General features: G+C 38.8%; 1 protein-coding gene across 1 annotated transcript in view; it reads right to left on the bottom strand.

Annotated features, from left to right (window-relative positions):
• The window catches only part of Tbc1d32 (TBC1 domain family member 32), a 206,097-nt gene that overhangs the window by 70,901 nt on the left and 117,731 nt on the right, over positions 1–17,465 (bottom strand). The window contains exons 23-25 of the mRNA XM_059272587.1: positions 2,832–2,954; positions 1,498–1,606; positions 681–774 (exon numbers count right to left, since the gene is read on the bottom strand). Of these exons, the coding sequence (XP_059128570.1) occupies positions 681–774; positions 1,498–1,606; positions 2,832–2,954 (326 nt within the window). The remainder of the gene's footprint in view (positions 1–680; positions 775–1,497; positions 1,607–2,831; positions 2,955–17,465) is intronic.

The following is a 17,465-nucleotide window of genomic DNA, read 5'->3' on the forward strand; positions in this document are numbered from 1 at the left end:
TTTACTCATGTTACGCTGAATAGTTAAACAACCATCTATTCATGATTCCTCCAAAGGGGGATAAAATATACTTCCCAGTATAATTCAACTCAGAGCTTATGTAAACACAGCAGTCATTTAAAAAATACTCTAGTGAATAAGGAAAACTTCCTCATAGGCAGAATTTAACTAACCAGGAGCTACTGATTCAGTTTTCTAAAAAAAAAAAAAAAATTTAAAGATGTGTTTATTTTATGTGTATGAGTGTTTCGCCTTCATGTACCACGTGTGTGTCCAATGCCCTGAAACCAGCAGTGGGAGCCAGAGACCACAGAACTGGAGTTACGGGTGGTTGTGACCCACCGTGTGGCTGCTGGAAACTGAACCCGGGTCCTCTGCAAGAGCAACAGATGCTGTTCACTTCTGAGCCGTCAGAGCAGTTCCTACTAATCCAGGCTTTAAACCAAACATCTCCTGCCACTGAACAGACTTGTTTTGCCTTTGCTACAAGCAGTACTTGTTTGCCATCATACCGACACCCATCAAACCAACAATGGGGGTGAGATGGAAAACTAAGAGGGACTGGGCAGCCATGTATTCCTGCACCCATGCCGAACGGAGATCAACACTTACCTTCCTCACAGTCTCTTTCTCGAACTATACAAAGAGCATTGGAATATCTGTTGGTAGAAAAGATTTACCTTGTTTTACGTCAGCACTTCGTGGGACTTCTGGCAGATAGCAGTGTGGCAATGGAAATGACGAGAACATCGGCCAAGGATACGGGTCATCCCCCTAAGAACACAACAGCATGGGTAACTGTAGGAGGTGGGTAAGATACTGAACTTTCATACTTTCTCGAGTATCATTCATTTCAATTGACTTTTTTATTCCCAAACTTTCTGCCCAATTATCAAGTTATTTGCTATTATAATCCACTATTCCTAAAAGGCAATAAGCAAAATGTCATCGAAATTTTACAAGTTGGACTATGACAACTTATTCTTGTGATTTGAACTGATAATGATGGGATTATTTTTTTTTTCTCATGAAAGTGAAAATACAATCTTTAAAAGGCCTTGTATCCCCTCCACCCCAAAACTATTTTTCTTCTGTCAATCATTTCTAGCTCATCTTTTCCACGGAGGCAGTCACAGAAAGGAACTTCTTAACAACCACCCTCCATAAAGACCACACACACTCCATACTGCAAAACATAAATAAATATAACAGTTAAGGGACATGAAAGAGAAAGACTTCAGAATTCACATACTCAATGACACTCAGAAGAATGACAAGTAGGTAATAAAACAATAATCTACTGCTCTTGGACACCCACCAGAAACCCGTGAGCTCTTGGAGGCAACACTACTATTTTGTTTTGAATGTGTTTACCTGTTTTGCAAGTTTGTCAAGCAACAAAAATTGAACCCTGGTATAGAGAAACTTGGAAAATGTTGTTTAGTGCCACTTCAGCTGGGTACTTCATTTTAAAACATGTCAAAATATGGCACTCACCTTCTCAAGCATCCTTGGAGGCAAAATCCGCTCTAAGGGCCCACCAATGAGATTAATCCTTACAAGAACATGATTTCTCTCTACTGATAAGCCATCAATTATAAAGTCCCTGAAAGAGAATATACATCAATTTTGCTGTCTCCTTAACTGACTATGGTTTGATTTTTTAAATCATGTCACTAGATTGCAAAGAGAAAAAAAAAAGACAACAAAACAAACAGAAACAAAAGGTATCTGCAAAACACATTAGTTATCAGAATATTTATAGTACAGAAGGCTACATTCATTTTTTGTATCATCACTTCTTTGCTATCAAGAAATACTAAGAGAAAGAGTATTTCCTTGATGAATGATCCTGTACTTACAGAAACACGATTAGGACATGTTTTATTTCTGAAGTAACTACCATCTTTAGGAAAGTTCCTCCTTGCTGGGCGGTGGTGGCACACACCTTTAATCCCAGCGCTCAGGAGGCAGGGGCAGGTGGATCTCTGGGAGTTTGAGGCCAGTCTGTTCCAGACAGAGTGAGTTCCAGGACAGGCTCCAAAGCTACAGAGAAACCCTGTCTTAGGGGGTGGGAGGAGGAAAGCTCCTCCTGAGATGGAAAGATGGCTCAGCCATTGAAGACTAGGCTCGCAACCAAGGAGACACGAGACATGAGTTTCTCCTGTGTCCTAGAGACAGTGCCCCAAATCTACAACGTACACATTGCTGATGAACAGATTCTGAAACTACTAATGTTTTCCTTCTATATCATATGTCAACATCAAATGATATAACTGTCCATGGCCTGGGTAGGAAGGAAGTGCACTACTATGTTCTGAGTTACAGACAAGAGAGTGATAACAGCTGTTGAGTGTGTATTCTATAAATGTCAGCCAAACTGAGGTAATGGCAAGTGTGATTTATTAGTAGGAAAATAAAAATGATGAAAAATTCACTTGGCAAATAATCAGAAGGCATGACTATAAGCTGACATAATTAGGAAACGGGGCACAGAATGGCTCCAGGAGAGATGTAACTGCCGCCATTTTTCCTCAGAGGGTCACTGTACAAAGTGATGGGAACTGAAAAGTGGCAGGAGTTCCTGAAAACTAAGGGAAAAAATACGAAGACAAAAGGAACAAATGATAAATGTAGCACTCTCCAAAAAAAAACGTATATCATCATCTTCCTGTGACATTCATGCTTAAATGGCTTTTTACTCTGCTGTTTTAATGCAGTAATTCAGGCAGTATAAAAATTATACAGAAAATTAGTTTCAAATCATTTGTAAGGAAAACTGCTGACAGTATCATTCTAATGCCGCCTTTTGTTTTGTTTTGTTTCCGAACCTGTGGTTCTCGGAGATCTCAAAGGTATTTTCTTCCTGAGCATGTAGTAACATGTTGGATACTTGATACTGAGCCTCCAGTAAGAGAAGAGCATCCAGATCACAGCACACCACACTTAATAACCTACAGGAGAAGAAAAGTAGCATCATGTGAAGTCCAGTGTGGATATTCTTAAGATTTCAAAGTAATACCTGAGCCTTGAGACACCAATCTCATAAGAATGTCTACATAGTTATTTCAAGTTTGTCTGTGTTTTCAAACAGTCTCACTTCATAGCCCAGGTTAGCCTGGAACTCACTGTGCAGCATAAGCTGGTCCCAGACTTACAGCAATCCTCCTGCCTCAGCTTTGCAATTGCTGGAATTATAGGCATGAGTTACCACACTGAACACTCAGATATATTTTTAAATATTTAGAGTTGTAATCTCTGCTTCAGAAGTTATTCTTAATTTTCAATCCAGACTTTTCAAACTTTATAACAGCACGAATATGAGAACATTCTTCTTAGCCAGGCTCACGGTGGGCACCTGTAATCCTGCACTCAGGAAGCTGAGACAGGAAGACTGTCATAGATTCAAGGCCAGTTTGGAATATAGAGGATCCTGTCTTAAAAAAAAAAATTGCAGTAACAACAAATATAGTTCATTTTTCTCAACTGTTACTTAAAGATTCATCAGGAAATATTAATGAATCCATTCAAAGTACAAATTACCATAAAGTTTCTTTCAATAATTAATTGCAGAAGGAATGATGAAATGGTAATTTTACCACTAATCTAAGACACATTCACTGAATAAAAGGGCAGTGTTAAAGTGGCAGGATCAAAACTGACTTTGTGGAAATGAAAAGCTGAGGTTATGAAGTGGAAATCTCAGAAATCAGTGCCTCACTCGACCCCCATCAGAGAAGCTTCCTCTTGCATCAGATGGGAACTAACACGGAGACCCATGACTGGACAATGTGCACAGAGTGACAGACTGTGGAGCACTCAGTTCTAAATGGGATGTCTCCATCAAAGCCTTCCCTTCAAGGCTCAGGGATCCGTGGAAAACAGGAGGCAGAAATATTGTAAGAGCCATTGGGGACAGATGACTCCAAGGAAACAGTGTCTTCCAGACACAGCAGGACTGATGATGCACACATGAACTCCCAGAGACTGTGGTAGCATACACAGGCCTGCACAGGTTCAAGCCCGACCGCATCCCAGCACTGAGAGGGAGAAGTCGACATGGACTCCCACCCCAACCAAGAAGCTATCTGCAGTTGATAGCCACTGGCAAAAGGGAAGTCACTTTTCTCTCATGAAGTGTCACTGGTATATCAACCACACTTCAAGGCAGGCTTTGTGCCCAGGAACAGTTGGCCAACACAAAATGGACTCCATGTTTCGTTGTATGATTTTGTTTTGTTGTTTTGGGTTTTTTGTTTGTTTGTTTGTTTTTGATTTTTTGTTTTTGTTTGTTTGTTTGTTTTGTCTTAATGCTTGATATTTTTAGTTTATCTGTTTTGGATCTTTGGCTTTTTTTGAGAGGAGGAGATGAAGAGCTAGAACATGAAGTTGGTTGTGTAGAGAGGTAAGGGAGATCTGGAAGGAAGTGGGAAAAAGGAAAGAATATATAGCAGATTCCCATGGTCCCGTGAGGGATGCCTACCTAATGAGCTTTTGGCCAGATAGATACCCAAAGGTTCCCAAAATGATACAGAATATTGATATATTATGAGTCGTACATGGAGGTTCACTAAACTATTACTAACTTACTACCTTTTCATGTCTTTAGAAATCATATGAATTTCAGACTTTGGCACACTACATGTTTTACCTATTCAAAGCATACATAAATAAATTAAGATTTTTATCAAAAATAGCCATTTGATGACATTGTCTAGAACCTGGCTACAATATTTCAAAGGATATAAAACCAAAGCAAAATCCACTCCAATGATATAGAAAAATATTCCACTCAACATACAGAAGTTGAGAGATGAACTGAGCTACTGTTTAGATTCAACGTAGGTGGAAGAAAAGGGAAGATTAGACATCTAGTTAAAGACTGAGCTGCTCCCAACCCAAACCTCGGAGAAAGGAGAAAAGGCTACACAATAGATAGTTTTAAACACAAACCAAGTTCAAGTTCAGCCAATGGCAGCTAGAAAAATTAGTACGAAAAGGAGCTAAGGAGATGTGCAACAGGGTAAAGGCTCTTCTCATGAGAACCTGAGTCTTACGTAAAAACCAAAACCAACCAACCAATCAAACAAACAAGACATCCCAGTGCGGTTATGCCTACAGCGTGGTAGGCAGAGAACCAGAAGGATATTCCTGTAAACACCTTGAGAGGAACCTCAGTAAAAGAGACAGCATAAAGAGAGGGCTGCCGTGTACAACATGACAGAAGACCTGAAGAAGAGAGGGAACCGTCTGTGAAATCCTTGAAACTTTCCGACTTTTACGGGTTTTCAGAAGACGGTGGTAAGTTCTCCATGTGATTTGATCTGTCACAGCCTTTGTGTCAAGAAGTCAGGTACAGGGTAAAACCATACATTTATCTTATTCGTGCAGGGGCTCAGGGAGGCTGCGTTTGTGTTCCTATCCCATCCAGATGCACTAACCTTCACAGCAGAGGCCTGTCAGTGCAGAGGGGTGTGGCTGAGAGGCAGGTAGAAAAGAGTCTGTTGTCTAACAAAGACATGGGAATTCCTACTGGACCAAAGATGGGGTGTAAAGGGAAGAATCAAGGATGATAGAAGATGCTTAGGTCAACCAAGCAGGAGGAACTTGTCACAAACAAATACACACACACACACACACACACACACACACACACACACACACATACAAAAAAAAAAAAAGATTGGGTAGAATCTAGCCAACCTTTTTCTTCTTTCAGCCTACTAAATCATTGAATTGATGATGCAAATGAGCATCAATTGCTCTCTAAATTAACATATGAAAGGAGAGGGGTTCTTGGTGGGCTATGAGGTGATTCATGGGAATTGGAGCAACTCTATTTATGAACAAATTCATAACTGAACCAAATTCTCATTAGATGATGAATAATTAAGACCAACAGATGATGTAAGATTTTTAAAATCATGCAAGCACCAGTAGTAGTTCAAAGTTTAAAAAATTAACTACACAATAAATCAAAAGAGCATCATATTCAACCAAATACAGTACATTAAGAGAAGAAAATGACAAGTGTATTATTAAAGTCTGTCTTGAGGTAATTCATAACATGAATATGTAATGGAGCAAAATCATTTAATGAGATTCCCATTAGGGTCACAAGAAAAAAAAAAATCCATCCTCCCCATTTTTTAAGAAAGGGGGGGCTTTTTATTCTTTTAAAAGGTCTAAGAATTTACAAATAAGAATATTTTGCTGTGAAACAGATGAGATAATACTGGTGGCCTAAGAAGGACTCCAGGGCAGGCTCTGCTAAGCCAGGCTACCCCAGCTTCTGGAAAGAGCTATCTGCCTTCTGCCAAGTCCAGCTAATGGTGGATAGGAAAGTCTTAAGAAAGGCAGCTGGGTATGAATATTCTCCACCAGTACCATTTAACACTGAAAAGTAGAAACATGCCTTCACAAGACAGAAAAAAAACAGTTAAATGCAAATAAAGTCAAGTCAGCCCATGGTTGCTCCTGTCCTTCCATCTGCTGCAAAGAACCTCATGGCTGCTTCTAAACAGAAAAAGCAGATGCCACGCCTGATGCACCCATGGTTCTTAATTTTATTAATTCTATCAGACAGATAAATACCTAAAGTAGGAGCATAGGGTAGCTATGAAAACCCAAGGACAACATTTTAAGCTCCTTAGAACATGAGGATCATTGCATTGGTTTTTTAACTTGCTCAATTTCTGAGCATGAATTTTATAGATTACAAGTTCATGTCCAAGTATCATGTAAAAAAACCATCTGCATGTTCTCCCTATTTGTATATATGCATAGTTTCGATTTTATCGTGGTGCATGACTTTCAGCGTGTGTTATCTTCAAGAACAAACAAACTGCCATTATCAGATGTTGCATTTGTTTATAGTGACTTGGCAAATTAAAAAAAAAAAACAAGGATTATTAATAATGTTTAACTTCCCAACATAAACAGTAGGCTTTGAATGTTATTTAGAAAAGAGGTCAGTGTTTTTATTTGATTATAGGGGTGCTTTCACAGTCTGGACGCTCCTAGTCTATCCCTCATCATTTCCAAGATTAGTTTGTTCCACCAATGATAGCCTGGTGAGTTATAGAAACCCGAAGTCTTGAAGGAAGTTTGGGGAGTAGAGCTGCAGACAGATACACCTGAAACAGTGAAGAACAAAAGCGGCTGCTACAACGGAGTAGGAGAAATGGATCGCTGTGGGATATCAGCTAAAGCGATCGATCGGAAAAGAACCCTGAGATGTTAACAAGCCAGCAAAGCACAAGAGAAGAGTAAGTCTCAGAGCTACGCGGGAGAGGTGTCCAAAAGAGCGTATGGCTTGAACAAAGAGCCAAAGAGGGGAGCATTTCCAGCATAATGGAACAACCATAAAGGGGCCAAAGTAGACAGAGTGGGACGAGAAAGGTAAGGTAATGAGACGAGACCAACGGAATATCAGGGATCCAGATAACATCAGTAATCATGATGGTTCCAGACTCGTCTATTGTAATTCATGTATGAAACTCTAAAAAAAAATTAATTAATTAAAAATAAAAATATAACCAGTAGACAGGATTCTAAATGTTCCCAACACAGATAAACAATACATGGTACAAGTGGGATGCAGCAATTGCCCTGATCTGACATCATACATTGTATAATGCAGGGGGCCCAAAACAGCTTGACCACACAGCTGCCATGACAGGCCTATTAGAGGCCCAGACACAGCTGCAGTCACAGGCTTACTGGCAGGCAACACCCAGACCCAGGAAAAGCCATAAGCTGACCCCACCCAGGGAGGGCCTGCCTCTAAGTGGAAGTGCCTGACATCCCAAACAGTCTAACCATTAGATAAGGTTAGATAAGGTGGCCAGATGTCTCTGAGTCTAGCACATACCTATTTCTGTTTTACAGATACCCCTAGACAAATGTCAGCCAATCAGGCTCCTGAACCCTCAGAAATCCCCTCATCCCAACCTCTACTATGATAAAAACTTTACCCCACCTGAGCTCAGGGCTCTCTGCTCTCACCACTGCATCAGACAGAGACACCAAGTTCAGAGTTTGAAAATCAAGGCTCTTAGATTTTACATATGTGATTCGGTCTTCTTGGTGGTTTTTTGGGGTGCCTACAATCTGGGCATAACATATAATGTATTAAAATGCACACATTACTGCTGTGGGATAATGCTTTGGTACACTGTAAAGATTTGTCACAGTTATGCACAGATCTCGGGGACCCCCAAAAGACCACCACGGAAACAGAATCCCAAATGTAAAAGCAAAGAGCCTTTATTTCAAGCTCTAGAGCTTGGACCCTCTATCTGTCAGACACAGCGGTAAGAGCAGAGCCCTGACTGAGCTCAGGTGGGGCAGAGTTTTTATCATAGCAGAGGTTGGGGTGAGGGGGATTTCCAGGGTCCAGGACTCTGATTGGCTGACAATTGTCTAGGGGTATCTGTAAAACAAAAATAGGTGTCTGCTAGACTCAAGGACATCTGACCACCTTATCTAATGGTTGGAATGTTAGGATGTTAGGTACTTCCTCATCCCTGAGTGGATCCCTGGGTGGTATCAGCTTAAGGCTTTTCCTGGATCTGGGTGTTGCCTGCCAGTAAGCCTGTCACGGAAGCTGTGTCTAGGCCCCTAAGCCTGTCATGGCTGCTGTGTGATCAAGCTGTTTGGGGCCCTCCACAGTCACTTAAATTGGTTTAATAAAATGCTAACTGGCCATTTTATTATAGGAAGTATAGGCAGATCAACCAGACTAGCAGAATTCTGGGAAGAGGAAGGGCAGAGTCCAGGAGCAGCCACCAGACACAGGAGGAGCAAAATGAGAAAGAATGCTGCACTGAGAAAAGGTACCAAGCCACATGGCTAAATATAGATAAGAATTATGGGTTAATTTAAGTGTAAGAGCTATTCAGTAATAAGCCTGAGTTACCAACTGGGCATTTATAAGTAATATTAAGCCTCCAAGTCAATTATTTGGGAAGCAGCTGTCAGGTATTTGGGAACAAGCAGTCAGGAGAGAAACTTCTGCCTACACATTATCCCATAAATATGTATATGTGTAAAAGGTAGAATATATAACATGTATAAATAAATATACATATTAACAACATGAGTTATCTGCAAAAAAATAAAATAATACAAGAAACTGAAATTATAAGGTAGAGATAAATCTGGCTTTATTGGGAGAGAGGGAGAGAGGGAGAGAGGGAGAGAGGGAGAGGGAGAGAGGGAGAGAGAGAGAAGACCGTGCGGATGGTGGAAATACGGAAGGAGAGGGGGGGGGCTCGCACAGAGGGCATGCCTGCTTTTTAGGCTAGGACGCCGTCACAGGCTGGTGACTTAATTAAGGACATAATCCTTACAGGTTTCACTAATCCCCTGATGCTCTCTGGTTAAGTACAGACAGAACCTATAATCTCCCTCTAACCAGCTGAGTACATTAGAGAGGGCTGGTTAGATGTTCTGAGTGGTATGTTCTGATGCAGCGTTACATGGCTTAGGACCTGTCCCCTGTACATGCTACCTGCCCATTACTCATGCAGTAATTGGTTTGGTTGTTAGATCAACACTTACAGAGTAGCTTAACTGTAGTCATTCACAACATTTCATCTCAGCAGACAAGTATGATATCTAATCTTACATTATTACAAGAAGAATGCCCAGAGAGGCAAAATGGCCTATTCTCAGAGAAAAGATAATATTCAAATAAATCTTAAAGTATACAATTAGAATTACTCAAACCAATTACTGTCAATCTCTTATACTTAATTTATAAATAAAATATTTATTATAGCATAGAAAAAGTATAGTATATACAGGCTTTAATAGGATGCAAAATTTGAGGTATTCACTGCACATCCTAGCATGTAGTTCTCCCCACCCCACTCCCACCCTCAACCCCACCCTCACCCTTACCCCCATCCCGATATTAAGAGGGAGAGAACCACAGTAGAAACTCCAAGGTCAATACATAAGCAACTAAAAGTATGATCCTGCCATTCAGGTAATAAGAAAACAACTAAAAGTTACAGGAGAAATGTTATGTACACACACACACACACACACACACACAGAGAGAGAGAGAGAGAGAGAGAGAGAGAGAGAGAGAGAGAGAGAGAGAGAGAGAGAGAGAGAGAGGCACGTACTTACAAGAATTATGTAGGGAAGCCAGTATGATAATACTTCGAAAACCCTGTACATTTAGTTATATAGTACATTTAGTAATGAGCAATTAAACATTGCCATGAAAAAAGAAAGCTTTCTAAAAATAGCAAAGCATATAATATCTTTTAAAACATGAAAAGCATAGGATTTATATGAAGACAGCTATTGGTATAAGACTGAAAAACTTAAGTATTACAGTAAGCAGGCACAGATCCTACCTGCATGCTAAATTTAGCAAAAAATGTGAATTCAATTTAAATATATTATAATCAAAACTACTTTCACTATAGTAACAGTGAATTAAAATAATTTTAAAGAATTAATCAAATAATTTTTATAACTCAATAGATAATTCTCCCTATCAAGTGCTTACTACTTTCCAATATTGGGAGAGGTGTAACACACTTCACTTAGTAGTTAACACCACAAATACAGTCACTGTCAACATTTCATCCATCAAGAACCAGGAACAAACGAGGTTAAGGATCTGACCTTATATCACTTCTGCAATCAGTCACTCGGGGATGCAGTCACACTGTAATATATATGCTACACAAAACACTGTAAGATGAAAACAAGTCCCCCAAAGCTGTAAATCTTCTACGGGAAAAACTATAAAACCTTAACGAGCATAATTAAACAATACTTAATTAAATGGAGATATATAATATGTTTATAGATTAGAAAATTTGGTATTATAAAGATGCCAATTCATTCAGTGTTGATTACAGAATGAACACAATGATAATTATAATCCCAGTAGTGGGATCAGTGTGACAAGCTGCCTTTAAATTTTATGTGGCAAAGAGAAGGTCAGAAAGCAAGCAGGATATTTTTTTAATGAACAAAAGTCTTTCCTTACCACTCCTGGTAACTTAGTATAGAGGCATAACAACTAAAACAACTTGATACTTATACAAAGATAAACAAGAATGTCGTTGAATCAGATAGGAAATTTTAAAAGACCTTTGTCTTGTCTGGGAATTACACACACACACACACACACACACACACACACACACACAGATGCATGCATATATATGTAATTAATGTTCTACATGCTATATGAATTGCTAACAACAGCTCAAACAGGAAAAACCTTAAATATACACTTAATGGCACAATATATAGCCAAAACATGGCATACTTATATAATGGAATAGTATATGACAGTTAAATTAAACTATACATACATGTAATAATAATTTTAATAACATAATGCTACATAGAAGAAGCCAAATACGACAGGATATATAGTCTATGCTATCATTAACATAAAGCCCATGAAACAACAAATTAAAATGTTGTCTAGGAATATATGTCTAGACAATAAAACATTAAAAAATGTTTAAATACCATAAAAAATCCAAATAATAGAACCACTGGGGGAAAAAAGTAGCCATGAAAAACAAAGTCCAATAGTACTAGCAAATTCTTACTTGATTAGGATTGCATGGGTAAGTGGTCATAACAATTTATTAAACTGCATGTTTAAATTTTATTTAATAATTATTTTAGTATTTCATTAAAAACAAGTGTTATGCTACAGTGGATAATGAGGAAGAGTATATCATTATAGTCATAAGAAGTACAAATTCATATGTGACTCGTAAATAGATGCAGAATACTAATAGGCAAGTACATTTTAATGGTGATGCATACAGATTCTTGCCAGACTTGATAACAGCTAATGCCATTTGCTCCTTAATTATGCATTCATCTAATAAACAAATCTTAATGGCTCACTAATTATACCAGCATATTTGTATAAAACAGCAGACAGACTAAACATAGAAGGAAATAGCACTTCAGTAAAATAATATTATCTTTGCCAATGTGATATTAAATCTAAGTTAACAAAGTTAATAAAAGTATACATATTATTTCAGTATTCTTTCTGTATAGTAAATCAGAAAAATGATTAGCAAATATATTTCAAATCTTACATATGAGATTCATTAGCAACAAACCATTAGGTTTGATTTTTGTTCAACCCAATTCAAATGTGCAGGGGGGATGCTTCTTTTACATTTAAAATAACAAGGTTGTATTCAGAAATATTTCTTCAGGAATGAGATCCTGTCAAAACAACAACAAAACTATTCCAAAGAAATTCATCAATTACCTTTCTTAAACCCAAAGTCACTGGTAAATCATAAACATTTTCAGAACTTCTTAGAATGAAAAAAATACAAAAAAAAACTCATTTAAAGTAAATTTATGTAATGTTATCAACAGCAAATTAAACTTAAGTCTTAAAAGACTGTATATATGAGTAGTCTAATATGATTAGAAAGAAAGGGATTGCTGCCCCACAAAACCATCTTAGGCAATGTCTTATTGGATCACTTTTGTCTAGAGAAACTTCTTTATATCAGAAGACAGACAAAGACTAAGCAACAACCTTATTCTCTATCTCAAAACACAAAACAGGGTACAAGTAAGGCACTAAATTCTGACCTTGCGGTTCCCAAGAAGCCAAACAATCAGTACTCTTGGGAATATGAGTTGTTGAATGAAGGTGATACACACAGAAGAGCTTGTCTGCCTATAGAAGTCTTTTTTAATCATGGCATGAGACTAAACGTGGAGGACTTGAAACCTTTTGTGACTAGGAGAGCATCTGGACAGCTGTGGACATGCTCAGTAAAATAGCTAACCTCAACTGAATCACGCTTACTGACAACATCGCAAATGGCTAACCTCACCTTGGGTACCAAATGCTGCATCTTCATCTCCATTAGACATCTGAAGTACCTTTAGAGGATGACTTTTTACACAGCCCTCAACATCATTATATATTTTTTCTCCCTGGCTGCCAAAGGTAGTTCTTTTATAAAGAAATACAGAAATCCCTAAAGTATATTCCAAAATAAAAACAATCCCAACTTAAGAGCCATATTTGTACATACTTGAAAAGGAGAAAAGCAAGGTGTCAATGAACAGCTAAGAGGTTTTCCTAAGACTTCTTGTAATAGCAGAAGCTACATACATCTTTATTGTTGCTACCAAAACCCTGTGAAATACTAAAAACAGATGTGTGCTGCTGTAAACAAACTTCTCATACATAACTGGAGAACTGGAATTTCTGTCTAATCTATCCAGTGTTAAGTTTCCTATGCCCAGTTTTAATATATAATGCATCTGTTCATTATGTGCAATGAAATATATTATCATATAAACTCTCTTTAAAAGAATGCATCAACATTGCCTATAAAACTGTCCTGCTGACTTGTTCGACATGCATACAGAAAGCACGTGCTTCCCTCTAGTATGGACAGCAAGGCAGCTGCCATATTTCCCAAACTTAGTGCAAGACAGTCTCAAATGTGGTGCCATGTAAGACGCCATCAGGAAGGGCTATTCTAATGTTAACACAATAGTAACTGAATGAGGAGGAAGTACCTCCCTCTTACATGTTTTAACAACCAGAGGGTAAGAGATTCTTAAATATTGAGATGCTAACCATCTCAGTAAAACTTCCAAATACCATTGGTAGGAAGGGTTTAAATGGTAACCCTAAAATGCTTCATAAGTTGCTACATCTTCTAGAGTTTACCACCAATAAGTATGATGCATCATTTTTGCCTCTGAGCTTTGGGAGCGACAGATACTGTTTGTATATTACCCTGAACTACTTATCAACTCTGTTAGTTCTGTGTGATCCACAGCAGAAATAAAACCTGAATCACAGTCTCCACATCCTGAGCAAGTCCATCATTTGGGCTTTAAAAAACCCAGCAAACTCCCCACTAGTTCACATTTCAGTGGCAGACTGAGGACTACAAGAGCATCTGGCAAAATGCACTGTAAGAACTGCACACAAATTCCTAGAATTTTGGAGTAAATCCAATTGTTTTTGTTTTTTAAAAAAAAATCCCATTTTGTTCCTATTTTGACAAAAATAACAGCAAGCTCTCGTGGGGTCAGAATGATCCCATCATCCCATTTGGGCAGGCTCAAGAGGAGCTGAGGAAAAGGTGACCCGTTACCAAAGGGATTATTTTGTCTCCTTCACAGAAGTAAGCAGCCCTTTACTGAGAATTCATGTAAGGCAAAATTATTCTCTCAATTGCCCTGCTCAGTGTTTGAAAATTTTCATTACAGGGGTCTCTGGCTTCCTAGGTTAGGCTTAGAGCTAGTATTTTTTTTTTTTTCCTTTGTGATTTCTTCCTAACACTTTTACTTCTAGTCCATAAGAAAGGCACTGATTTCTGCACGGTTAACTTCAAATCCTTCTCCTTTACTGAAAGTGTTTATCACTTCTTAGTTTCCTGGAGAGTCTGTCAAGATCTCTTAAGTATAGGATTATTTTTATCTGCAAGACCACCCATATTCATAAGAATTAATATTGCAAAACTGCCTATATTGCCAAAAGTAATCTCCAGATCCAGATAACCCCCACAGAAATTCCAATGACCTTTTTCACAGAAAAAAAGTGGGGGTGGGGGTTAGATCCCAAATTTCTACAAAAAAAAAAAAATTGAATACCTCAGGCAGCAATACCAAAAACTAAGAAATGAAATTGCACAAAACTTCATTGTTTTTACACAGCAAAGGAAACAACTAAGTGATGAGATAACCTACAGAGCTGTACAAGATCTCTGCCAGCTATACATCTGTCAGAGAAATCATGCATAGCATGTATAAGAACTAAAACAAAAAAATGAAAGTCAATACCCCAAAAGCAAACAATCCAAAAAATTAACGAACAAATAGGATGATAAGCTTTCACATAATTAGGTATCAATGACTAATGACAAAGAAAGGCATAGCTCCAGGTGGATCTCTGTGAGTTCGAAGCCAGCCTGGTCTACAGAGTGAGATCCAGGACAGGCACTAAAACTACACGGAGAAACCCTGTCTCGAAAAACAAAATAAAACAAAGAAATGCATAGCTTGGCTGGTAGAGTGCTTGCCTGTCACCCATAGTTCTTGCTTTGGCCTCCAACAGCACATAAACCAAGCCCAGTGGCATAATCCCAGAACTTGGAAGGTGGAGGCTGGACAATCAGTTCAAGAGCACTCTCAACTATAGAAGGAGTTATAATCCAATGTAGATTACATGAAATCCTGCCCCCCCAAAAAAAAAAATCCATGAATATTCAACATCCTTACCCATCAGGGAAATGCAAAAGTATATAATATTTTATTAATCTGATAGCAGTAATTAAGAAAATAAATAACAATAAAAGATGTTGAAAATGGGGGAATAAAGGGAATTCATACTTTATTACTGGTGGGAATAGGAATTATCCTGCAACCATGGGGATCAATGTGGATGCTCCTCTTTGGGAGCCCGTTTTCAGGTTCCTTGTGGCTTTACTCAGTAGATCTGTATAGAAAGAATGATTAGGACCATGGGCCTGAGTGCAGGTGTCTGCACTTGGCTGTGCTGGGGGGAGGTCTTTTGCTCCACCTGTTGGCATCTCTGGGGCAGAGACAGTTAGGGCTCCTTGGAATAGGTTCCAGGCCCTCTCGAGGCTATTCTTTACTTTCTATCTGTTTATCTCCACAATCTAAATCCTTCTATCTAATATTTCCTGCTGCTCACACTCAAGAAAACTGGGGAACTGTGGGGTTGGTGGGTAAACTCCCCGCACTCCTCACAAAACTGCAAAAAAAGGAAAAAAAAAAACATCATAAAATCCAGATGTACCACTTCTGGGAATATATCCAAAAGAATCTAAGTCAGCAAGCTACAGCCATACCTGCCCATCTTTAATGCAATATTCACAAGATTCAAGTCATGGAACTAGCCTCGGCACATGTTAACAAATGAACAGGAAAGAAATGTGGTATGAACACACAATGTGGAGTTTCAATCAGCCATTAAAAGAGAAGGAAATTATGTCATTTGCAGGAAAATGGATAAAACTAGAGATTGTGTTAAGCAAAATAAACTCACTCAAAAAAATGTAGCAAATGAAACAATCTGGGAATAGGAAGGAGACGAGAAGGAAGGAGAAAGATGAGGGTACAGGGATGAATATGGTCAAAGTACATGATACATTTAAATCAAAACATCTTCATAAAACTCATCAATAGGCCGTTTGGTGGTGGCACACACCTTTAATCCCAGCACTCAGGAGGCAGAGGCAGGCAGATCTCTGTGAGTTCGAGGCCAGCCTGGTCTACAGAGTGAGTTCCAGGACAGCTAGGGCTATTATACAGAGAAATCCTGTCTCAGAAAACCAAAACCATGAACAAAAACAAACAAACAAAAACAACCCCCCCCCAAAAAAAAACTCATCAATAACTATGATGTATACACCACGAAAAATGTGAATTATTCTCAGGGAACCCTCTATTTACTTTTCCATTGATCTTCTCTTTTTATTTTAATTCACTTCATCATTTGACAATTTCATGAGTATGTGATGCAATCCAATTACTCACTCCCCAATATCCCTCTTACCTGCCAAGCCTCCCTTATCCCTACCAGTCCCTTTCCTAGATTCATGGCTTTTGTTTTGTGACTCATTTAGTTTAATCAGGTCCATCTGTGTGTCCATAGGTTTGGAAACTATCCATTGAATCCTAGGGGAGTCAGAAGTGCTTATACTCAACCCATCGTCTTAATACACCTCCTAAGGGGCGTCTTCTGAGCCCCTGACACCCGTTCCAGTCATCAGCCATGGCCCATAAAGCTTTAAAATTAATACCGAAATGCTCCTCTTTCCAGACAGAGTGAGTGACCAGATGCTGTCCTTTAAGATTCCCCTCTTAGAAATCTACGTGGTCAAAAGAGCAGCAGGCGCAGCACGCAGTCACATCTATAAGCCAGACATAGTGATTTTTTTCTTCTGTAGCTAGAGAACATTTCATATAAACTAGAGATTATGCTGCACATATAATTCATATGTTCGTAAAATTTACTGTGTTCTTAGGGTCAGTGTAACCTTATTCCACAGAAGTGCCACTTTCCTCCGATAGCTGAGTGTAACGAGCACACATAATTGAAGGTCTGATTATGTTTCAGACAGCTTCTTTCTTGGCCCAGCCTTCTCCAAGAAGAGAGTGGGCAGACAGCAAAGGGTACAAATAAGAAGTACTCCAGTACTCCGTAAGCTCAGAATTAACAACCTGTAAATGGGATAAAGCAACTTAAAAGGGATCCCCACGAAGGATTTAAATGAAAGAGGTTTGAACTCTCAATAGCAGTGGGATACTTGCTGAGAGCCATTACCAGGAGAAGTGTTACAGCCCTGGGAAGGGTCCATAGCACAAAACTCTTAGGAGGTTCAGGTGTCAGCTGAGAGCTGACAAATAAGGAGTAGCAGACCGCCCTGAAGCCTGGAGCTATGGGA

Source organism: Peromyscus eremicus, chromosome 8b (assembly GCF_949786415.1).
Source record: "Peromyscus eremicus chromosome 8b, PerEre_H2_v1, whole genome shotgun sequence".
Classification (NCBI taxonomy): Eukaryota; Metazoa; Chordata; class Mammalia; order Rodentia; family Cricetidae; genus Peromyscus; species Peromyscus eremicus.